Source organism: Anticarsia gemmatalis, chromosome 11, assembly GCF_050436995.1.
Source record: "Anticarsia gemmatalis isolate Benzon Research Colony breed Stoneville strain chromosome 11, ilAntGemm2 primary, whole genome shotgun sequence".
Lineage (NCBI taxonomy): Eukaryota > Metazoa > Arthropoda > Insecta > Lepidoptera > Erebidae > Anticarsia > Anticarsia gemmatalis.
In genome coordinates this window covers 6,063,069-6,089,207 of record NC_134755.1, presented here as the reverse complement: position 1 = coordinate 6,089,207, position 26,139 = coordinate 6,063,069, and the positions used below count along the sequence as shown (strand labels likewise).

The window sequence follows — 26,139 nt, the reverse complement described above, 5'->3', positions numbered from 1 at the left end:
ATAAAATTAATATTTGAACATAATTAACTTTAATATTCTAACATACCACATTAAAACTAATGAAATAACTAAATAGCTAAGTATACATTTTCTACTTTTCTTCGCACGAGTTTAGCGGAACTTGGATAATAATCGAGTAGATATTTCCATTGGTCTAACTTTAGGTAAACGATGTCGACAACGGTGCGTGCTCTAAACGAAAAGTGATGAGGCACGCCTACAAATAATCCCTGAAAACATTTTAATTTAATCATTTCGATATATTTTTTTAAGTTGAACTGTGTGGTGAAAAAGCTATAAAACCTAGCACATTACCGAAATGGTTTCAAAAATTTTAAACATTTTTTGGTTTTGATATTGATGTGGTAAAGAACTTATAATGTTGACCTTAAAATCATTATTTTTTAACCAATTCCAAAGAACTTTAGTACATTCTTTATGCCAGCGAATCACTTAGGTGTAATTTATTTGTATAATATTCATCATATTCATAATATGTTAAGATTTTGAATACGACATTATTATGAAAATTACCTGAGCAATACCGAAGCTGTCTTCAGGGCCAAGTACATCATAAATCGATTCTGTCAAGTTAGGATGAACTGTTAGCACTTCGACCTAGTGGCATAAACATACAACATTAAAAATAGCACGTGCGCAACAAGTAATATTAATTAAGTCATAAATTATCCTATTTAGATAACTAATGACTGTATAGAATGGATGAGCTTCTGTTTTAAAGTAAGCAAAATGACTACTTTATCGGACTATTAACATAGATGACACCAACATTACGTCATGTGGATATGAAAAATACGTACTTGACCTCTATGTATAAAGTAAATACACTGATCTGAGTCACCGCACTGCACTATGTAATTGCCGGGAAAGAACACACAGTGCCTCATCCACATGACAAGCATTCTTCTAAAATCTGCGTCAGTTTTACTGAAAATAACCGACTCCCTTATATGGGAGCCGTATACCGCTTCCATTACTTGTGCTCGCAAGCGGAACGGTAATTGGTAGACGAGTGCAGGCATCTGGTTATGAAAAACATTACTTATTATGTCGCCTATGACATTGCATGTGTCATAGAAATGAATTATTTTGATGAAGTGTGACAAATTGTTTGCGATTGATACATTAATTGCCAATTAGTTGTACTAAGGAATGTTGAGGTTGGCAGTGGGATACTAAGGGGCGTGGTCTAGGCGGGGCAACTGAGATACTTGCCAAAAAACTTCTCATTGTATAGATAATAGTTGTAGTTTATTAATTATAGCTACGTTTTTGTGGTTACCAATTAAAAGTTATGGCTACGCCCACAGTGCTATTAACGTTAGAATGGACAAACTGGTAGTGTAATCGCTTTATTAGTTCTTAAATGGATAGAGACTTGTGGTAGACTTTTATGTTTTAAGCAAAGAACTAACTATCATGATGTGAAGATAATAGTGAGCCTGTGAGTGATTGAATTTAAAATAATGTTGGAATGGAACAACGCATATGTTACTATAGCCATTCCTTAGCTTTGAATTATTCTTATAAATCTTGAGCATAGAAGTTCTGGCGTAACCGTTTCCCCACGTCTGTATATTTGTCAGATAGTTTATCAGGTGAAATTTGGACGGTAGTTTTCATACATTAACAGTCACTTAAACAGGCACATGGGATATCTGACACTATTTATGAAATGAGAAACTGGCCCTAAAGCAGTATTTATTTATAAGACAAATTAACGGTTTCTATACCTGCTTCCCTTGCTGCCTGTTCCATAGTTCTCTCACATAGTCCCACATTTTGTTCATTTGATGCAAGCTCAAGTCCATGTCCCTGAGTCCATCTCTCAATTCGTTGATGTCATAATCGTATGCGATACGTGATGACGAATGCGCCGTTATCATTGCTGACATTTCTGATATTAGAAGTCCTGGAAATAATATTAGTACCTATCATAATAGGTAGCATTTGCAAATGTTTTCATATAATTTGTGCGCATACTTAAAATCACACCGTTTACTCATAGGATTAGGCAGAGACCAAAATCATCTTGTATAATGTATAATATGTTTAGTTGATGTAAAATGAAGCTTCTTATGCCTGGTTTCTAAGGCACATTTAGCGGTAATTTCTCTATTCGAAGTGTTTTTTTTATTTATATGAGTTTTAACGCTATTAATTAATAGATAAACACCGCTAAATGTACTTCAGAAACCGGGGGTTAGTCGTTTTAGTTCTTAGTAGCAGACTAGGGTTTTATACTACAGCCGCCTTCAACAAAGCTAGTTGGTAAGCCTTAACATTGCTGAAAGCTTTCCTAAATAAAATAGATATTGGACTATACCTGTACAAAACTTGATAAAAATGATGACTATGATAGTTTCAATAACTTCGAAGCTATTTTGTGCTGACACATCTCCAGTGCCCGTTATCGTGACCAAATTGACCACGTACCATAATGCCGCCACGTATAGAGCGAAATAGCTTCCCTGGGAAATACAGTGGCAGTTAAAAAAGTTTTCTTTTCCATATTTTTTTTTTCTATAAGTCACTAGCGGCCCGTCCCGGCTTCACCCGGTTTAAAAACATTTTTCACGTATAAATGTACCTCTTGAATCATCGTATCTATTAACAAAGACTGCATCAAAGTCCGTTGAGTAGTTTTAAAGATCTATACATACAGACATAGGGACAGACGCGGGAAGCGACTTCTTTATACTATGTAGTGATATATTAGCAAGCATTACGTCTTTAAGTTATACATTAAGAAACTTCTAAAAAGAGAGTGATTGTTCATCTACTGAAGTGGTGTTCTGACATTTTATAGTAGGTTTTACCACTGTCGAATCACACTCACTCTCAGGATTTTACTTACGTATTCACCATTTTTATATCCCATTGCCGTAAAACATTTATCACACACAAATGGTTTATGTCAATATTTCCCACGTTTAAATGGTCGTTTCTTAGTGTAGCTATAGTTTACCTCCATTAAAAATAACATAAACGGTTTCATAGATATATATTACCTGTTGCTTCTCATTATTTCCCATCACAGTACTAGACTATAAAATGGCATTAAATTGTTTATACCTCAGAGTAATTAGCCCGTAAATTCAATTCAGGTTTAGACATCCAGTTAGCTGAAGTACAGTGTACTGGAGTGAGGCACGATAGCTTGAAGAATAGGCAAGCGTTTACATGCGATAGTATTGATGCCCATATCGCCGTTGTACTAAAATTGTAGAAAATATTAAATTTGTTGAAGCAAGTTACATGACAAAAGACTCCTACACAAATCCTGTCTTCTTCGTGACTAGTGACTAATAATAATATGACTTAATTTGAAATCGGCTTTGTGATAGCAAGATGCCTACTTTAGTCAGTGAAGCATTATGCGATTTAGAATTGCTAAGAATAACACTTGAATTATAATATAATAAAGCAATAATATCGTCGTTCTCGATATAATCTTTATTAAATAATGCTCTCATACTTACGTAAGCTTTATAAATAAATTTCCAGATCCGATATTAGTCTTTCTATGCGTACGATACGTGAACAAGTAAGAGATTCTTGCGAGTTGGGGAGTCCGTGTATAACTGAATACAGCCAGTTTCATTACCGGACGCAAACGTAACCCAAGCATCACGTAACAAAATGGAAAATTAGCCAAGAAGTCTCTCCTTCGAAGGAATACTTTTGAAAAATACCTGTAAAATAAAACAATAAATGTCGTACTAATATTAAAAAGTGAAAGTATGTAAGATTGTAGATAATAATATGAATATTTGTTTCACTTTCATTCTTAATAACTTTCATTATAAACAATGGATATTTTGTAAAATTATGTCAGTGCTTTTGGAAGGATCGATTCCTGTATAATCAAATGTATAAAACATTGTCAATTGAATTGTTATAACATCTGTCTACTTACTTCTTTCTCACTTTACTTGGATTCAACACATAGTCTCCGTATCTGTTCATATACCCGCTGTGGATGTCCAGAAATAGTTTGTACAGAAAGACTATGTCGATCACAATACAAATGTATAAGTAGTAAGGAACCGATAGAAATGCCATTTGATAAACCACTAGTATAAAGTCCATGTAAGATAGGAAGAGAATAATGTATTCTGAAAATAAACAAGTGAATTTCGTATATTTGCTCACGAAAGTTGTGCCATAAATCAAAATTTTAAAGTCTTTATTATAGTATTATTGTGATTTGGGTTAGACAGTTGATTGAAGGAGCAATGGAATCAGTTCTAATTAATGTTATAACGTTAATTATTTTATAAATTACCTATAAAGGTGACTAAACGGCAGTCCGGAACGATGCTGCTCCGGAACCACCTAAAATGATAAAATAACTGCTTGAAAAAAAATATCCCTATAAACATTCAATAATTTTATAATTAAACAAATGGGTAACGTTTACCTGTGAGGCTTAAACAGCAGAAATCCAGCGGCGATGTAATCGGCACATGTTGCCGAACTTATAGATTTAGAACCATGTGATTCTGAAACACTTTTATCTGGACTCTGAAATGAAAAAGACATTGTTTTTCTTAATGCCAACGTTGGTCTAGCTGTTCTCGAGTTTTGGGCCGAGTACCTATGCATATTTGGCGGTTTATAGATTCAGCTATTAACAGATACTTTTATTTATCAGGTCTCATGAAAAATATTTCAGATCACTTTACTTTGCATTTCGTACAATGTCCACTTTGAGTAACAAAATAGATAGTTAGTGAAAATGCTCACATCTGAATACTTGAGAGTATCAGTGTCGTCCTCCTCGTCTTCGCCAGTTTCGTATGAGGCAGGAAAATAATTTGAACCCTGCCAAAATAAAGACAAATATTGAAAGAAATTCCATAATCTGTCTTAGTCTAATTTAGAGTAATTAAGGAATAGATATAAAACGTAGTTACGACTGAATTCCCACTCCTGTCTAGCACGCAAATGGTTGGCAAAACGTAGTCTTTGGGCGCCGATTCGACTGATTCCTTTACTTTTTTAAGAACTGACGGATAGCTCTGTAATTTTACAGTAACATGAAATTATATGTAAAGTTAAGAAAATAGATACAATTTTATTTTTAACTTATTACATAGTATGTCTTGTCAGATAAAGCTCTAAAGTTTCTCCTTTCTTTCTGAATAAACACTGAAGTTTACCTTTAAAAGTGTATAAAAATCCCTGCCCTTTATACATAGCACATCGATGTTTCGAGAAGCAACTACGTTAGATGTGGTCAGATATCTGCTAGCTCCCCTTATGTTCCCGAATATTCCTCCCGGTCCCATACACGCTTCCACTTCATTTATACTTGACATTATGTCCACCTTTGATATGAAAAGAAGCATACAATATTACGCAACTGAACTGTTAGTCATTTTGATAACACACTGCGGGCCAGTTTTAAAGTGATAGTAAATGTATGAATAAAATTGTCAAAATTCCACCTGATTAGTTTTCAGATACTTATATAGTAGTGGTGAAACCGGCCTTACGCATAGAATAAGTGGTGTCAAACGTAAGATACCTTCATATCTTTATGTACTGACCATGCGCGAATACTATTAGTTTATACATACATACATGCATACAAACACGATTTCTTCCAATAGAGATAGGCAGAGACCAAAGAACGAATACCATTAGTAAATAAGCAAGAGTGTTAAAAGTAAGCAGTATATGACAAAAAAATTACTTACCTTCCCCCTATAAATGATATACATAGTACTAATAACTTCATTCGCTCTAATCACCAAGTAACCCTTTTGGAAGTACCGTTCTCTTAGCTTCTTGGCAAATGCTCTGAAGAATGAATAGTCTACATCTTCAAATAATGGTATTTCTCTCAGAGTTTTCTCGTACATGTGTAATACAGCGTCTTCGTTCAAATTTGCGTGCAGTTTGCCGAGTATTGATTGGTGCTGAAAATAAAATGCATGATATACTACAAATTAAATTATTATTATTTTCATGTACAAAAGCGTAATTATCTGGGATTATATTTCAGCTAGGATCATTCTCATCCGTACCGTTTCTTAGTACAAGAAAGTCCATTGCTAACGACGATGCCTATTCTTTAAATTTTGTAAATGACTGGATTCTTTTGCAAAAACAAACATTCAGGAGAGATATTGGATAATATCATCGTTTCACGCTTTAGTAGTTAAACTAAACAGATTTAGTAGCTGCTCCTTTTTGATCGTCTTTCGCTCACTGTTTTTACTTACCGACCATCCTCCTGTTCTCTTCCATTGATATTGCCAATATTCCATAACAGTCTTCATCAGCGAAAACGGTATCTTTTCTCTATTCAAAAATAGTTCCAAATGCTTTAAGTTCTCTTGAAATTTGGTCACTACTTGGTCAGCCATCGCTTTTAGTGATGCTATTCTTGCGTACACATATCTATAACAGAAGTTCTTTGAAAAGTTAAGTCTTCTTTTCGATTCTAAATGTTATTGTCTATTCATTTTTACTAACGCTTTTTTATCCCTAATCATTACATGTTGTAACATAAAGTTACCTCGGCGCGTCTTTTCATGCGTTTTTCAATTCCCTAGGGAGTTTTAGGAGCTTTGGGTAACCGGGTTGAAGCCAGGACGGACTGCTAGTATCCAAATAAATTAAAATTCTAGGACCGTAAACTTACCCAAAAAATAGAACACCGTGTACGTTAACGCAGTTACACAAGATCATGTGTACATAATTTTGAGGCACAATATCCCCGAAGCCAGCGCCACCAAAGCTTGTTGCTGCCCAATAGTAAGCTAATAGATACGCCCTCGTTGGTGTTATATACTTGCTCTTTAGTATCTTTGTACCGTCTAACCAAGAACCTGGGAATTAAGCAATTATTTATGACTTTTTCTTAAATGAATATACCCTTAAATGAATTGCTAATTATTTGCCCGCAGTTCTACATGCGTGGTATTTTTGCTAAACTAGTGTATTATACCGTGCTTGGGTACTTCTACATTTACATTTAGTAGGGGATAGTTTCATCAATCCAACGTTTTAACCATGGAAGCGTTACCAATATCTAAGCTAATTAATTAATTATTTTTTTGATAAAGAAGTAATTATTACTAACCCTCGTGACAAACCATATTGCCATCTGGATGAAAAACTGTATTCATAATAGGCATTTGTTTGCGAAATCTTTCCAACAAAATCTCGAAATCCTCGGCATCGCTTGCTAGCACGTATGTACAGGACATACTGAGCAAAATGCATGCGTACAGGTTAAGGAAGAATAACGTCAGTAGTAGAAAATGTACTACACTCATGATATATGCCTGAAAATAATTCAAATGACGTTATATTTGCGCTGCAAAGAAAGGTATGAATAAACTGTCTTTTAAACAGCGACACTAAGAACAGAATTTTAAAAAAGGTTTAGAGACATTAAGAGCTTGTAAGGCTATGCAAGGATCCAATAGTGTTCTCTCATCTTAAAAAAATGCTTCATTAAATGTTTATTTAGACTGAAAAGTTAGGTTGCGTAGTTCATATGATTGTAGATAATTATTTGATGACTATGTTTTGTTTAGATGGTTTCAGTCCCTTAGAATACGCATTTAAAATATATTTTAAGAAACTGATGTATTAAAAGATTATAAAGGTTTACTCGTTTTAAATCGGCTATAGAATCAGCCCACGTTGCTGTATAAAGTTTAATAATCTGCAATACGTTAATCATTCTTATCCCGCAGTGGTACATGTGGGGACTGATCTCGTGGTCTTCTTTGCAGTGACCCTCGTCATGCTTGGGAACGAATAGCAGCCATAATGCGTACCAAGGAAAACAAGTTACTATGTCTATTACGAACTGACCCTGAAAAGAAAATATAAATGGAGGAATTAATAACTGGGGTAGTAGTCTTTATTGCATAGCTTATTAGTAGAGATTTAAAACGTTTTAGGCTTATTCTGACATATTACAGAGAAACATACCTGATATGTTGGTATTATTTACGAAAATGTGTCTCAAAATCTTAAGTAAAAGCTATAGGCGTAACCTACATCTTAGTTGAACAGAGTAATTTTCATTCGTTGTCGTTTTAATAGTAGTATCCGGTAGGTGGCGGCATTTGCACAGAATATTTTCTAATTTAACTCTAAACTTACCATTGCAATAGAAAAGTTATATAAATTAATTTAATTTACCTGTAAGTAATGCTTTGCAGTCATATACGGGTGGTATATAAGCTGATTCTTTGGACCATAATAAGCTACGTGGAGCATTAAATACATATCTACGTAGCACATCGTCTCGAGGAATGCTATCGGTATATTCAAGTCTGTGAACACTGGTGCCATTGATACAACCAACTGGAATAGAATAACACGCATTTCATACTTCTACGGTTGCCTTAGATATTTTGTGTTTCACATACATACAGTTTCTTTGCTTGCCCTTTTTGTATACAGATTCGAATATTGCAAGCCCTAATACATGCATAAAATCACGCCCTTTTGCCCTTAGAAGTAGGCAAAGACCAGAGGGTATTTTGTCAGACTATTTACTAAAAGGTAGAAATATTCAAATATATATAATTTCGTCGATGAAAAAGACACATGACATATTTAAGCCAAAATTATATCTAATTATAAAACTAAATTCATCAGTAAACATTTGAGTCACAGAAAAAAGAAACAAAGACACAACCTGCCAGCGCTCACCGCTCCTAATCAGGACTATTGTTTGTTATTTAAACTAAAACGAACACTTACTGGTATCATGAGGCACAACAGAAACGCCGCGGTCATACGCATTAACGCCCACACTTTTAAGAATATCCCATCTGGCTTCAAAACAATAGGCATCAGAATATAAGGCGCTATGTTGTTTAGAATTTTAAATTGTCGGTAAGATTTCCAGTAGCTTTCTTTGTTCTTTTTGTAGTCGTGCAGAAGGTCGATAAATGAATCTGCCAATTATTGTCATTAACCTCAGTATTTTCTTTCTATCTTGAAACTAGTTAGATTAAACGTTTGACTAGTTTCAAGAAAGAAAATAAATATACCTCCAAATATATGTCCATACTGTCACAGAAGAAACCCAAAATAATTTGAAACTGAATGGGAATCAAAATATTGACACGCGCGTCAATATCGTTGTAAAAATGCTATGTTAAAAGTTAAGAAAATGGGTATTTTCAATGTGAATAGTATGTGTATACCATGTTTATTGCCATCAGTTAATTATTTGCAATTCTCAGTATTACTATTTTAATGTGACATAAGTTTCCCTATTTTATTGTCTGTTCAGCCTCAATGCAAAGCTTCATGATTTTAATGACTCTTTAAACTACAATAGCTGGCTAACTAGTATTCGATGCGCTTTTACTCAGTAACTAAAATATACAGATACTTAAAATGTATTAATGAATCCTCGTATTTTTATTTCTCTTCAAAGTATAAAAATATAAAATATTTTTATTTCTCTTCAAAGGTGGTACAAGTTTTTACTGTTACAATTAATATTATAAATAAAATATCAACCATGGAGAAACTTCGAGCTTGTACTAGCCTAATAGGGTAGCAGTAATACAGTTCTCCAGACGCTCTCAATTTAGACTTTTATACCATTACAATTATATTACTGAATGAAGTGAGATATACTAACTGTTGAAAAAGTCTTGCAATATATTAGTAATCTTGACTTTTGGTTTTTCAGCTTGATTGTAGTGTTGTAAGTAAGATTCTTTTGTTAGTAAATTAGTATTCACATCGAATAATTTCAATTCTTCTGGTGTTAAAAGTCCTTCGTGTTCTTTCATATCGGGGAATAGACTTAGTGCTGATGTGTAGGCACTGTGGCTGATGCAGACAAGCTAAGAAAAAGTTTAATAATGGCATATGATAGAGAAATAGTGAAGGAAAACATCGTGATAAATTTAATACGTTTATTGATTATGCAAAGTCTCCAACCCGCACTTGGCCAGCTTGTTGGACTCAGGGCCTAAAACTTCCCCCTTGTTTGGTAAGAGACCCTTGCCCTGCCGTGGGATAGTAATGGGTTAAAAAAAAGGGTCAGTATATAGTTATAATTAAGATTTTTATGCATTAAGGTTATGCAATGTTGTACCAAAGTGTACTATGTATCAATATCAAGCTGTGCGCAGATCCAATAATAAGATCCATAATGTCTACTTATATCACAGAAACAAGTACTGACATGAAATAATTTAACTGGCTCTTGTATTACCATTCTGACAAACAACATATCTATATATGAATCGTTCTATGTACTTAAGTTGACGCGTATTATACTCAAGGTATTAGTCATTGCGTTTCACATGTTTTACGTAACATAATGTTATTCAGATTACGATTCGTTATTAACTCTACATCTACCGACTTGTATTCAATAGAAACGAATCAGCCACATTGTGTAGGCAGACAATTTATACTTTTAATTTGATTTGAGTTTTATAGATATTAATCAACTGGAACTTCCTTTATTTCCATTCTGATATGGCCTGGCTCTATTTATTATTCCGTACGAGTTGTATAAGGTAATTCAGGAACATTAATTATATACTTCTTCAATCTTTATAGTCTAGTCGCATATAAGAAACTTAACTGTCAATACAATAAATCCTGCAAAAGTATACATTTTACTATGTATACTTTGTTAGTAAATAAATAATGTCTTCCTGCTTAGAACCGTAGAACCAAAAAACTAGAGACAAACAAGGCAAACTAAACGGTAGTTTTTGCCGATATGAATATGACACATGTTATGCGGAAATCTCTGTAAATTCAACTGAAGATAAGCAAACCTATTCATGGATAGCGGCCGTTAGTATGTTTTAATATAAAACATACTAACGGCACAATTCAGACCACCTCTTAAATACATGTATTTTTGTACTTAATAAAACGATATGAAACGTATTAAAAACCTGTCCTTGCCCTTAGATCCCTTCCCTTTAGATCCCACTGCCTAGTAGTGAGCTGACTAAATATAGTAATTGCTATGCTGAAACTAATCTCACATGCCTTACCTTACAATGTGTCAACGTAATCACAGTAGAGACCGATGGTACTCCATACAGAAGGACCAGCAATCCCAAATGGTTGCCAGGACCGATGACTCTTTCCTTGTTGTTTTCTCTCATAGCTTTAGTCGTCACTAAGCAGTAACCACTTTCTATTATGTAAAGTTCTCTTGACACTGTGCCTCCGTAGAATACTATCTCTCCGGGTGGGAGGATTATATCTGTAGCCGCTGTAAAAGCATTAGAATTCTGTAAGACATACTTTTACGTGGAAAAGAAAATTAAATGAATTAAAAAAAATGCGACTACTAAATAAATCATATAGTCCAACCAGTTGTAGCCAGCTTTGTCTGCGTAAAAAGATTTCTTGGGATAAAAAGCCTATGTATTAAACCAGGTAATAAACAGGCTGTTAACCAAGTGGCAACAAAATCCATTTACTAGTTTTCGTGTAAGAAATATCTATATCTACAAATATCCATACATCCAAACTTATATAACTAAATTCAATAACTGAAAGTTCATAACGGATACGAAGCAGATTTCTAAACACAATCACGACGTCAGAAATTACACATTAAATGAATAAAATAGGAGATTTATTTGTGCTAAGCCTATCCAAGCTAATAAAACAAAGGGAAGCATAAATTGCAACGGTTGACCAATTAAATGGTCTTTATTAAACACGCTAGTTCTTAGTTTGACCGCTTGAACCGTTGTCTTACTTACTTATAGGCCAATTTGTCGGCGTTCTGTATTAAACACTTAATCAATGGGATAAGTATTTGACCGGGAAGCGAGTGACACACGGGTTAGAAGTAGTTTCTATCGGGCGTTTTAAAGCTGATTGGTGTCAATTATATACTGCTTTTTAACTTGGTACCTATCTTTAACGATAGGAGGAAGTTTAATTTGTTTTATATTTCTAAGAAGGAAACCTTTAATTAACTTGTTGTTTAAAAGTCTATAAAATGTGGATTTTATCGTTAATTTCTCGTACTTACTCTCCGTGAGTGTTTGGATGTAAGCTTTGTTTTTGACTTGGAAAAACTTGATGGATGTGAGAGCCTTGAATCGGGCTTGGTGTAATACTTTCTTGCGGAGTTCAGACGGTACCACTGTTTTTTCCAGCCAGTTGTCATCTGTTACTTCGACTCCCTGAAAATGTGTTTTTATCATTACTTATTTTGGTTCATGTATTCTTTTGCTAGAGGTTTATGTTATGTGGAGTTTTGGAATAGTTTTCTGATGCACCTAATATCGATTTGGACAATTTTTTTGCTTTTGACTTTAGCTTAGCTGGTATTTGAATTGCTCCGTGGCTAAATTTAGCTACATTGAGTAGTTTGAAAACATAACTTCACAAATCTTTACAGGTAACTGGGATCTCTAAAAAGGTAACGTAGTCACATATTATTAAATTTCATATAAGTATATTACCGAGTTATACTGCCATTGCAGTTCGTAGAAAGCCATTATTCGCGATTTGATAGCTGGATGCATATTGTTTTCTTTCATGAATTTGTCTATCGTCATGATCACTTCTACAAACGCCGTTTTAGTTCTGCAGATTCAAAATTATAATTAGAGTTCTGACATGATTATCTAGATTGTATTATAGTAATGTGACGGTCATTAAATAATTATGTTTACAAATGATATTGAAGGGGAAATCAGTGATTATCCGCTGTCTTATAGCATTAATATAGCTCAAGGTTGCGTTAATTGAAAACTTCAAATGATGTTTTTGCGACATGTTGTGCTGCAATGTTACAATAACATGTGGGCAGTTACCTTGACCAGTGAGTGACGACGGCGGAGAACTCAGAGATACAATACCCGGTGAGTAGAACGCCGTATAGACTGAGAAACGCTACGAATGCCATGTCGAATGTGTCTCCTGGAGTGAAGTCTCCGTAGCCGACGGAAAGGAGAATAGTCGTGGCGAAGTACACAGATGTTACTAAAGGATATTCTGTCCTGAAAAAAAAAACGCAAAATTGCGGTGTATTTAAGGTTCCGAGAATCAAGTAATCCTGTAAATTGACTGGTAACTGCCAAGTATCTGGGTGAAATGTAGCTAGATTCTGTTAACCGCCTCAATGATTTTCCTAACTGTTTAAACAATGTCGTTACTTATAGCTTTAAAAATGTAGTTAAAAAAAAAAGCTATCCAACACGGGAACTAAAAGAATAATGCTAATCATAATAAAATAAACGGTTATAAGTACATAACATGTCTGTGTTAGCTCTAAAATTTTAAATGCCACCCTGAAACGGCCACAGACGGAGGTCATCTGAATTTGTAATTATATCTGTCTTTAAAATGAGTCATAATAAAAATAAATCATTCACTGGAAAACTTTAATGGAGTATGAATGCTAAATGAATCATAATCTAGCGATCCAAAATTATATGTTGCGTACTTTCATGCAAAGTAGAAGCGCGTCTTTAATGTTTTATTTATATGAAAAATAAAGACTTACGCAATGGTATAGAAAAGGCAAAGTGAAGAAATTGTGAAAGCTCGATTTCGCCGATACCACGCAAGGAGATCGCCTACACGCATCACTGAATAGAAGCTTAAGTACACGCTTGGAATCAAATAAATAACTCGAAATAATAAACAGATCTTATTTACTTAGTGCTTTCGCGTCCTTTTTTCAGTTGCTCCCAAGTTAACGCGTTGTTGAACCACGAATTTGTAGAGCATCGAGTTATGAAACAAGACTCCATGTACAGTATAATGCCGCACCAATAGCATAGCAGACATATGTACACGCAATACTTCACTACCTAGAATTTTAAAAGCATAGTTCAATCCAAGTGAACTATAATTGCAGTTAATTACAAGATAGTCATTAAAAGCAGTAAGCTACCTTAACAAGTATCGAATTGAACATCAATTTTCTCTCTAAGCTTTCAAAGAAACTCGATACTCTCCACACTAAACATAGTTTTATGCCTTTGCACATATAGAACAAGTGATCTCTAGAATTTATACTATAATTCACAGTTTTATGTATCGTCACAATGTATTCGAAAGGTATTATTGCAATCAAGTCGAGGTAAAAGCCAAGCGTATTCATTCTATAGTTCAGAATGCTTTTGAATTCAGTTATGTATTTCTTCTTAGTTTTCACTGCTGTTATCGACGTCATAAAAATGTTTAGCACTAGCGAAACTGCAATAACTATTTGAGCGTAAAAAGATGCTTCATCTGGGAAGGATCTTAAAAGACCTATGTAGTATGGATAAGCCACGCAAATGTAGCATACGATGCCCAGCATGTATAGTTCCCAGTATTTTACTAGAAGACAGTCCGATTCCAATATCCAAGGGAAACTGGACTTTAGGCAAGTAAATAACGCAGTTTTCTTCTTAACATGTTCGGATAAAATATACAAATCCAAGCAGTTTTCATCCAGGTGGTCGTCTTTTGTCAATGTATCGACTTTAGTTTTACCTGAGGAAAGACAAATGTGATAAAAAATGTATACTATTTAATTATCAGACCCATCGTTTATATTCAATGCAGATGGCACGAGTGCGATTCTTGGACTATGAGAATAGAAATGAGTCTAATCAGCGAGTGTTATTGTTGATCTATCAAAATAAGGTGCGTCATATTCGGACATAGATAATCCCCGGCCATTGTTTTAAGACATAGCAACTATAGTTGTATTGAATATGGGTGCAGAGAATTTGTGAGTACAATAGGTACTTCTGTTCCGTTTGTTTCCTGACCTATATTTAGAAGTATATATTGATTTAAAATTACCTTGAAGAAATCTCAACTTGTCTTTCAAGCATTTGATGCTGCTCTTCTTTTGGTCTTTAGAAGCGTATACGTTCAATGAAAATTCTGTATATTCCGCTTGCATCTTTTTCCTTTCTTTAGCTCTTTCGATGCGCTCATTTATTTCTTTAGTTATATCATTAACAAGATCGGGGTAAGTAACCATGAGTTTTATGAATTTGGTTTTTTCTAAGACTTGACATTCGACGTACGTTGCTGCTTTTACCGTGCAACGAGCTGTAAGTATCATAATCATATTGCAATGTAGTGCATAGCGGCCAAGAGTTTCACGTAAGTATTAGTATTAGAAGTAGTCATGTTGAACATTTACCAGGTATGTTGTAGACTAGAGAAATTTCGCCGAAGCATGAACCCTTTGCTAATGAAATCATGGGACTTTCGTCGTCTTCGTCTGACAGTAGCTCTAGAACGCCATTAGTAATGCAAACCTGGGGAATATTTAATTTAATCATAAAGCAATACAAAAACTCGCTTCTGGTATTTATAGATGACAGTTTACTATAATATCTAAGTTATATTACTAATGTAATTACAATAATCTGATTCATAACATTTTTCCTTCGAACTAATGTGTGCCGTCAGACTTTATTAATTTAAATTATACTAATTATAGCTGTCATCTAGGTCCTTAAGAATACACTAAGAGGTACAAATTTAGTAAAATTATGTAAATTGGCACCCGTACCATAATAGTCTTGTTCTGATTATGACTGTACACGACATCTCCAGGTAGGTAAAACTGATGAGTCATATTCAACGATAGTCTCCTGAGGAATGCTTCCTGTTGCTTCCTAAATATCAAGGAGCTATACAGCGGAACGGCATTCAAATCGTAACAGATCTCCATTTGCAAGGGATATGGCAACAAAGCTAGCAATTTTGGCTTAAATACTCCAGATTTTTGGTACCAAAGATCTTCATAATACCTTTGAAAGGAACATTTAGTTACTAAATTATATTCTGTCAGAAATACAAATTTCTAATTAAAAAAGCACCGTCTTTACCTGATGATACGGGTTGTAGTGTCTTTGTCCATATTAATTAGCCTGAGGTGGTTTTGAATCTTCGTCAATTGTCTAACATACTTGGAACGTCTAGTGGTTATTGTAATAAACTGTGAAGTCAAGGAGCCCACAAATACCACTGTTGTCAGCAGAAATCCTACTAGTATTGCAATTATGGCAGTCAATCTCTCTATTGTAGTGACTGGATACAAGTCTCCGAGTGCATTGGTCGTGAGATACATTACTGAACAATAAGTGCAAACATAATACCAGTCAAACGTAGCTTCCGTAGGCAATAAACTCGCGGACAGCGACCAAGATGCTTCAATTCTCTGTATGTCGAAAGTTTTGTTTGCAAACCGATACCAGACGCATGTCAAAGTATGAACAGACAGTAGAAACAGAATGAGATATTGGAATAAGAACGTTGTCCATTGATTGCTGCCGGCTTGCGATGATTTATTATAGAAGTATTGTAAAATTCTGTACACCCGTATTGTTGCCACTAACGGGACTACCGCATGGAAATTGAACGATACTAAGTTGTCGTTCAGCAAATACAAAAATGCGAACGGCAAAGCAAGTATTACATCCAAAATCACCAAATATGTATTAGGCTCCATTAAATTGAGAGTTTTTCTCCACTTTTTGAAAAATTTTAAACCAACCATTATGATGACGTCACAGGTGAAAATCAAATTAAAACATATTAGAATTGCAATAGCCCAAAATTTTCTTTCTTGTGGTTGGCAAAATGCGTAGAGGCAACTGTCCATTATGTATGCGATAAAAAGGGTTGTCAGTACAAATACTTTCCAAGCAACATTAGAATATATCAGCAAAATAGCCCGCAGTTTGCTGTTACTGAATTCGGTACGACCTTCTTGTAGTATGGCGTATGTCTTATGGGGTTCACTTGCGCGCGGATGTGCAAGATTTAATTCTAGTTTTTGATCAGGGAATGCGTATGAGGGACTTAGGAACTGGTTGTATCTTGCTTTTCTACGTCGGAACCTGTAAATATCCCAGCCCTCTTCATCTTTTGTTTCTTCTTTCGCTAAAAATAGCACATAAATTATAATAATACATTTACAAAAGTATTCATTTTGTTACCAGGTTACCAAAATAAAATATAGAAACTTACACATAGCAATATTATTAATTCCACTGTTAATAAAACACTTTAATCTGTTTGAGGGCACTGATTTATCCGTGTGACTGTCAAAATAAATATTCAGTCATCTAGATGGTTTTGATTCCGAAATAAACTAGTAAGCCCAATTTATTATGAAATTAAATCTGACGTTTGTTCATGAAAATAGAAGGCGTTTCTACTGTTAATGTTTTGTTTAAATTTACAGTATTATGTAAATTTATTTTTATAATAATAACGTAAGTATATCCCTTACTGAAATCAGATAATTGAACATTCCTGTTGGATTTTAACTTTCTACGCCGCAACTTGAAAAGTCTGTATTAAAATGCCAGAGGATCAAACATGTTTTTCTTTCTGATTCTGATATTTCGTATTCCAAAAAGGCAATTCTGTGTCATCACTTGGATAAGATCAAGCTGTCAAGTTTTGAACAAAATGGTCACACATCGGTCGGGTGACGCAATGTTTTCCTCGCTACACAAATCGTAGGCCGAAAGCCGGACATGTAGATATCCAAGACGCAAAGCTGTGCGCACGGCACTCCAACCTACATACATGAACATAAAAATGGTTGCGGACTTGTCGTTATTTTAATTTCATATTGTGCACATGCTTTTTATTAGAGAAAAACAATGTAGGAAAATTACCTTAACACCGGCTTTTAACGACTTGTCTGTCTATCGGTTAATTATACCTTCATGTTATTGACTTCCTTTTCATGCTGTCGTTTTAATTAATTAATTATTGAGAAACATTATGTACGAGATTCTATGATATGATACTTTCTACTAATATATCGTTATTGTGCAGTGCGGTGCATGGAGTAGAAATAGGAACCTACTAGTTTCTTTCCAGGCGCATTCTTCGATTATGCAAGAAGTTGAAATTGCTTGTAGCATTTGCAATTTAATGTTTTTATTATTGGCAGAGAGTAAGATACTTGATAGCGGCATTAGTTAGTTACCATCTTCGTATATCCAAGTTCCATAGCGCCTAGATAATTAGAGTCCAAGCGAGCTGCCATAGGCGGAGCGGCCGCATAATCACGATGCTTTTATGGTAGTCAAGCCCGTGTATCGGTGAAAAATGTTGTCATAAAACGATTTTAAATACTTTTAACATTTCGCAGCACATTTAATTCACTCTAAGCAGCCTCCTTGTTAGTTTATTCTGTGGTAGGCATTACTTATTTAAGGAAAATTGTCTTCTAAATAAGAAGATGCAACCATCTTCAAGATGACGTAAACGTGACTGCATTGAGTTTATAGTAATTAACTGCAAGTGCTTAATAATAAACTTATACATGATATGTTGTCTTTGCTATACGACTTTATGGACAAACAATGAACACTTAGACGGGTATTAAGAACAATAAACTTCTTTATTCTCATATCGAGGTGGTGCAACACTAGGACGGCTTGTTTGGATAAATAATTAAATATGTTGAAGTATTTATCCCTTCGGCGCAATATATGTACGTAATAAAGCTTTCAATTCAGAAATAATAGCGGAATATAGAGCGTGGAACTTGTGTGCTTAATCCGTTTAATTCGATAGATCCACAAGAGCATCGAATAGGGGTCAATTATCCATTTATCCTTTTAACGGAATTGATAAAACGTAACTAACATGGGTGATTTTAATTGATCAAATGTGCTGGCTTTGTTAAAAACGAATTTCGACGGTGATATAAAGTTTATTCTTTATCACTGGCCAATTTATGCTTAAGAAGATATGATCTAAAGGTTATCCAAAATACTTATTTGTATATTTTAATTCTTACAATATTGACGTTTTATTCTTATCACAACTGCAACAGTATCGTAATATTTTGATAAGTGTCGTCTTAAAATATGCAGTCGATATCTGATTGTTTTATTTTATGTCGATGACTTATTATAAATATATTTTTCTTCTTTATGTCGTCATCGTTAATGGTAAAATTCCCTCCCTTGAGACAGATTTCACCCATAAACTTCCAAATTGAGCAGTACTACAACCCACGTCTTCCGGCCATAGTCTTCAGGTTGTCATTTAGTCAGCACCTCTAGTGGGAGGCTAGCCAAGGTTCTGCTTTCCGGTTTACTCTTGCAATTCAATGTTAACTTATGATATGACAATCACTTATTATCATTTTGGATACAGAACTTATTGATTTGTAATCTTTGTATAATGTAGTTTAGTACTTGTAGGTATTATGCAATAAGCTTAACAACTTCACTGTTCAGTAGACACTTTTACCAGTTATTTAGACAAACCCTTTTTGATATAATTTACAGCTCCAAATAAACTAAAATTCCACATATATACATGATGAAATTAGTAGAAAGTACGTATGCAGACGTTTCTGACTTTCGTATTAAAAAGGATGTTGAGTGCCGTATGTAGATTCTGTTAGCCATTAGTGACAAAGAGCGCACAAGATAAGTAGGAAGCGTGTATGTATAATACTAGTTTACAGTTAAAACTATTGCACAGTTAGATTTGTATGAAAATGGCAACATTTTGATATGAAACGGTGAAATATACATATTTTATTAAAGTTAGGTTCTTAGTAGCTACGACTCCAGGTAGTTAAAATAATAAATACCAAATGACTTTGTACAATCCGCTGATTATAATCAAGAATCGGGTCCTAATTCAACCTACATCAGGTTGCAACTGCCACGACCAATTAAACCTAAGGACATATGAATAAAACCTACTCAAATCAAGACAATTGTTCAACGAAGTTCTCTTAAAGCCAACATTAACTAGAATACAATGCATAAAATACAGGTCTTATGCATTGCTCAGAATTAATGTCCAACTGGTGTAGTACCTATGTCCCTCACGCAAATAGCTAGTTGTAAATAAGCTTCTTAATGACAATTATTCATTGTATTTACGAAATCTATAGAATAGAAACAAAACCAACCATAATAAGTTGTATATCAATTATACTTTATACTAGCGCCTACGCGAAGTATTTTGTCAAGTTTAGAGAGTGATATTTTTTCTTCCCCTACATAAAAGGAAACTGTGATAGTGGGCGAGTATCGAGTTGTTTTTCATATCATTATAGAGTATTGTTACGTAATATGCCAAGAACATAAACGGGTTGCTCAATAAATAATACATATTTTTAATTTTACGACCACCTCGCGTCATGTCTTCGTTAGGGAGTATTGTTTCACGATGCCTAAGTCAGATAGAAAAGATTTTCGATACAACTCTGTTATATTTTTATAGCACTAAACATCTCATCTTGAATAAAACCTAGAAGATAATTATTTCTATGTATTTTCTTATGCTTTTGATATCACTGGTCGCTTCCCTGCTTGCATGTTTTCATTAAGTACTTAAGTATTATACCCGACATTTCGAGGATCCAAAAATGTTTGGTGGATATTTTGCATTTTTTTCACCGGCTGCTCCCTTTTTCCAAATCACTATAACGAGGGTGGGAAATTCTCTTGGGTCTGGAATGTGTCCAGATAGTTCCGCCGTCTCCGTTGATTATCCTCTAAAACCAAATGGACACCTGGTAGCAATATACACCTTTCTAGGTGCAGAGGGCTCACTTGACTGTTTCAATCTCATTTCAACCTGCCAGTCTGCTCCCCTGCCAAGTTGGTCCATCGGTCAGGGAGTGTGTTTTGATTATTACCTCCTGTGTGTTATATAATTTCCAGTACTTGTCACTGATTTCTTGTGTGGTTGTTGGTTAGGAAACATAATTCTACGGCAGTCTAGACTAGCTGCTAAAAAAAATCAGGGAACCCCTTTCACAATTTGCTCAATAGCAAAAAATCTTGTTAAACCGGTATATGTTCTTCCCTTTGATCTTATTTATACCCATAACGCATTCATTAATTCTTTTTATATGATAATTTAAAAGTCAAGACTACTTTGTTATTTTTTTGGTGTCCCTTATTACTGCTGGTATGAGACTTCAACTTATTTATCCAACAAACAATAGTAGACAAAACGCACGAGCCATTTCGTCCCTTATTTGCATTTATTGTAACAAGCCGAGACGTTCGGACAGAATTTGGCAGATACTATAGGGAGTGTTTTTTATGTAGGAAAGTATTAATGCTTTTCAAATGATCGCCTCGTGGTTTTAAAACATGTTTCGTTTATTCATTAGCATTTTTATTACAGGAATTGCTTATTACTTTTGTAACAATAAGTACTTCAATGGCTTCTTTATACATAGATGGAAATAACATTAAATGAGTCTGTAGTTACGGTCATGTCAATTCATATCATTATAGTTGTATCTGGGTTGGCTAGATGGCGACTGCTTCGCGTCTATTTTCTGTTGCGTTAGAGCGAGATATGCACGGCCGACGCGGCAGAGCAAGCGAGAGCAGTATATGTTATTATTACGCCTACAGTGTGGACGGAGTCGCACGCGCTCACAAAAAATCCATTCGACAAGAGCGCAGGCGCAGCGCCTATATTCGCCCACAACTTCACTTCGGTCAACTTCGTCATTTAGTGGTGATCGAAACTTCGATGTGTGTGGAAGTGAATTTAACTTTTCTAACATAATCTCACAAAAATAACAATAATCAGTAACTAAAGTACAATATCTTATTTGATCGTGTTGGAATAAACATATAACGTGTCATTAGTTGTATAAATAGTATTCAAAATGTGTGATAGTAACAGTCCTTCGACGCAAAGTATAGCGGACTACTTAGCTCAGTTGCTCAAAGACAGGAAGCAACTGGCTGCGTTCCCGAATGTTTTCATGCACATGGAGCGACTTCTGGATGAAGGTAGGTCAAAATCGTGTCGAACTATTTATAATACATGGGTAGCAGAGAGTACTAGGTTCTATCGTCGATGCTTGTCACCGAGGCGATCATAAATCGGATGCGTCGACAAATGTTACAACGCAAACGATATTAAGTTTATTTTTGTCTTCGCCCCGCCGAGTTATGGTCCAGTGGTGTTTGTAATGCGATCCTTCATTTCGAAAAGCGAAGTAAAGCAGAACGTCTCTGCGCTGATTTGCGGTCAGCGGTCGTTAGATTGTCGCCGACGAAAGAGATCGGTGAAATGTAAGTAGTAAACGAGTTTTGTGTCTACATTTATGTGTCTCATTTCGCTATCCACGCAGCTGTTGTAAATAAATCTTTGATTGGTCGAGTTATGATTTTGAGGTTATAAATTAAATAGGGACGGGCGAGATGAAGGATCACAAGCCCTGAGGGTAACCTGTTCGCAGGGCCGTATTCTTACATTCCGCGCGAGTTGGTGGAATGTCGCCACTCTGTGTAGGTACCGTACGTCCACCATTCTCAGTCATACGAGATTTGTACGGGGCGCGGTGCAGGCGCACCGCTCCTTACGCGATGTATAGCCTCGTTTCATACCACTCGTAACCAGTCCACGGATACTATGTAGCCCTTATCTTTGCTACTGAGCGCCAGCCGTCTAGATTCGCTTGACGTTTGTTAAATAATTGTGATTCGAGAATGGGATTTGTATGAGTATCTAGCAAACGAATTTGAATACACATTACTTATGTATTCAATGACTCATAATAAATTAATATGAAATATTTGTCTCATGGTTTGGTGAGGTTATTAAGTTGTATTCTAATTGAGTATCCTTGTAAAATAGTTTTGTAGTGGTTTATTTTTTGATAATTTTAAATTAACTGATATTTATTTCAGCATTTACATCCGTCAAACCAATCCTAACAAAATCTTAGACCCAAAAGTCAGTAAGTAGCTAATAGTAACTATGGAGGCTATGAAAATCGTAGGACCGATGTATTTCAATAACAAACTGGTTCGAGACAACTTTGGCACCATATAAGTGAAGGCAGGTACATTGATAGTTACGCCCGCTCGCTAGCATAAGCCCTAATTGATATTATGAGTCGGCCGATCAGTGGAACATGATAATGAAGTCGGTAGATTGTCGTCTTTATTGCTCTGAATGATCTGACTAACAATTTATTGTGACCCAGGTGAATTGCAAATAGTAACCTAAATGATAAATTTAAATTGTGGGTATTCAGATAATAATCTATTGAGACACCACTGTTTCCGCTTAATTTATAAAAGTATCTTGACTTGTATTCAGTTAACAGCGCTGTATATTAAAACAATGAGACAAAATTCTTAAAAATCTAAAAACGATGTTCATCACAAACTAGATGGATACATTTTCAAAAGAGTCGCTAGCTAAAGCAAAATTCATTCAAAAGGCGACGTTGCTTTAAAACGTATTAAGAATCCTAGTCACGTCTCATTGCAAAGCAAGGTCTATTCTATCGATACCTCTACATGTCATAATGTCGCAGCCATGACGATTTACTGTTAAGTGTTGCCCTCTGGGGTAACAGGTATATGATACTTTGTAAGTATGTATCACATAAACCCTAAACCTTCTTCAATGCATTTTTTATACTGCTGCAATTAAATATTTATCTGTTTTCATTTACAACGTAGACAAACTGACTTTCCTATCATACACACATTCAATCAACGTTGATTATCAGTTTTCACTTATGAAAACTGTTTTTCAATATTTCAATACCCCAAACAATAATAATTTTTGGAGAACAAACTCCAATGTAGACAAACAGTTTGTCATATTGGAGCGTCGGCAGATGTCCTCATGTTCTAGTTGGTCTTATATTGTCCAATGTTTACTCGCATTTAAATGAGCACTTACGAAATAATGCCAGTGGCGCATGAATCTAATAAGATTCGTCTCGGTTTAGCCCAAGTGGATTGAAATGTTCCATATCCAATGCCTTTGTGCTTCACATGTTTAATACAAGTGGCAGAAACAGTACTGTACTTATTGCGTGGACGTAATTTTAAAACACGTGTCTCGGGTAATATTCTGCTTGCATCATTCTCGAAAACTTGTTGATTTAACATTTGCCATAAAAAGCAAGAGCTCTCGACTCGAGGACCGAGACTTTAATTTGGTTTTGATAAGATTGGCAAGGTTTGAGTCACCCTGCAACATATTGGGAAACGTCCACTTTTATTCATTGATATTAGCCATGTTGCCTGATGTTTCTGTTCAATAAAAGTTACGACCCGAGGTCATCTACACTAGAACGATGTTTTTTAAGTTTTATGGTTTATTTGACATGTCGCGCCGGTCCACCGTATTCACTGACGACTTGACGAAAATATCGACGGCAAGCTGACAGCCGACAGGCGTGGCGTATCGCGTTACGCCGAACTAAGAAATTACCGAGTCTATTTTGGTTGGACGCTGGAGAAATCAGGCTTAAGTGAAAAATGTTTTTCTTCACGAGCCGAGCATTTCTACGCTACAAAATTTAAAACTACATGTAGATGCGACCTAAAAAGATCTCGAAAAATATTCCATGTTAGTGTGGCGATTGTCTTTAAAGAGCACGTTTTGACTGTTGGATCTTAAAGTTCATCTGCTACAATAGGTATACATGAGTTATCCAGATGTAATGGCTGACATTTTATAACATTAAACATTTGACAGTCAAACAATATCGTCTGATCGATGTTTACATATTAAATCAACTATTTGATTGTTTGCATTCCAAGAGGAACAGTAAGCATCGCTAGATAACAATGCCCTAACAAAAGTAAACATACAAATTCGATAATCAAAACAGTCAATAACGATAAAACATATTGGGAATTATTACAAGATAAAGAAACATCAATGAACTATCTATCATACAGAAATTATCGTGCTACTGATACGAACAATACAGGTAGATAATCAGAAACACCAGATTTATAGATAAGTTTTATCATCTATGTTATACATACTTGATTTACAGATTAAACCTCGATAAAAGATAAAAAATGAGTTTAATAGCCTTTCAGAATTGTTCTTATCGGTAGTAGTATCGGTGGAAAATGCTTTAAAAATGATTACATGCTTCGTTGACAGCACTTGTGCTCTTATCGAGAATCCTTGCGACTTATCTGAAGTTGCTGCTGTCGCAAAATTATTCAATACAAGTCCTAGTGACCCTGTTTAAATGAAATACAATTACATAGAGCTGGTAATATCTAGTCAATAATAATGCAATTATTGCGTTTGATGCGTAGGCGCCACCTACCTTTGATGCCGTCGGTTCCGCAACCCTGTAGCAAAAGTGAGTCTTAGTTGGGTCATTATAAGGTTGCTTAGTATGCGATTAGGCAGGCACCTACGTCGATGACCAAATGAGGGTAGTCGTGGGCAGCATGGAGGTGTAGAAGCCAAGGTTGTTCCAGTCGCTTACCGACACGTTGTAACTTGCCGTGGGTTGCTTAATTGCAGAGATTCAAAACAGCCATCGATGTTATATTATACAATCAATTTTAAGTGTCAACCAATCTTACTCGAATCATCTCCATCTTGGGCGTACCTACTGTTATGGTTTTTATTTATGTGACAATATAATTAAAGTCTACATAAGTACCTTTATATCTTCCTAAATCAAGGAGATTCACTGATAATCCATACAGACAGGAGATAAGAATGAGTTAAGATCAAACACCCTCAGTCAGAAGTAAAAGTAAAGTTTCGTATTAAACGAAAAATTTTGATGAGTTGCTGAATAAATCAGCTGCTTATGGAAAAAAATGGATTTATATTATTGCGCATGCGAAAAATTTCTTCTATAAATACCAACTTATTTACAATAATAAATAAATTAAACAGAATGCACTAGCAGAAGATGCTGTAGAAGGGCAGACACTCATAACTGCATTCTGAAGTGAATGGAGATAAAAGTACCAAATATTAAATACGATAAAATATGTATTTACAAAATGACATACTTTTGAAAAATTTCTCCATAATTTTATTATTTACCTTTCAAGTCACGGTCTGGAAAATGTACCTACGAGAATCGTATAGAAACACTTGCTTTCTTACTTCCTTTGTTAGGTCGGCAGGTAGACACTTCAGAAAATGTTACAGAAAGCAAATATTGACACGCGACTCATTATCGCGTCGACCTCGATAAGGCTATACTGCATCTTTGTAGAAAACTGGATCATACGAGACGCCTATTCTTTGTTCGTTCCCACGACACTGCTGCTACGTATCTACGCTTTATCTTAAGCGACGTGATCGTTCTGCTAATGAGGAATACTTTTTTCTAAGGCCGTGAAAATCTAC

General features: G+C 35.1%; 2 protein-coding genes across 11 annotated transcripts in view; one reads left to right on the top strand and one right to left on the bottom strand.

The window, feature by feature from the left end:
• Positions 1 to 17: 17 nt before the first annotated feature.
• On the bottom strand, positions 18 to 17,068 carry LOC142976664 (uncharacterized). The gene is made up of 32 exons (XM_076120156.1): positions 17,002 to 17,068; positions 15,858 to 16,914; positions 15,539 to 15,779; positions 15,164 to 15,281; positions 14,815 to 15,069; positions 13,913 to 14,499; positions 13,675 to 13,829; positions 12,828 to 13,013; positions 12,474 to 12,597; positions 12,038 to 12,191; positions 11,040 to 11,263; positions 9,656 to 9,863; positions 8,761 to 8,957; positions 8,194 to 8,358; positions 7,655 to 7,861; positions 7,118 to 7,322; positions 6,677 to 6,863; positions 6,255 to 6,432; positions 5,727 to 5,948; positions 5,187 to 5,354; positions 4,941 to 5,045; positions 4,771 to 4,848; positions 4,445 to 4,548; positions 4,310 to 4,359; positions 3,941 to 4,139; positions 3,504 to 3,716; positions 3,097 to 3,238; positions 2,348 to 2,492; positions 1,755 to 1,933; positions 822 to 1,043; positions 535 to 618; positions 18 to 230 (listed from the first exon to the last, which is right to left on the bottom strand). The coding sequence occupies exons 1-32, from the start codon at positions 17,003 to 17,005 to the stop codon at positions 69 to 71; spliced, it is 6,525 nt and encodes a 2,174-aa protein (XP_075976271.1). The 5' UTR covers positions 17,006 to 17,068; the 3' UTR covers positions 18 to 68.
• Positions 17,069 to 21,418: 4,350 nt separating this feature from the next.
• Positions 21,419 to 26,139, top strand: part of how (protein held out wings) — a 68,481-nt gene continuing 63,760 nt past the window's right edge. For 4 of the 10 annotated variants that reach the window (XM_076120089.1, XM_076120095.1, XM_076120093.1 and 1 more), the window contains exon 1: positions 21,419 to 21,782. In XM_076120089.1, the coding sequence (XP_075976204.1) occupies positions 21,656 to 21,782 (127 nt within the window). In that variant the 5' untranslated portion in view covers positions 21,419 to 21,655. The remainder of the gene's footprint in view (positions 21,783 to 26,139) is intronic. The other 6 variants (XR_012959667.1, XM_076120097.1, XM_076120096.1 and 3 more) reach the window with 4 other exon arrangements.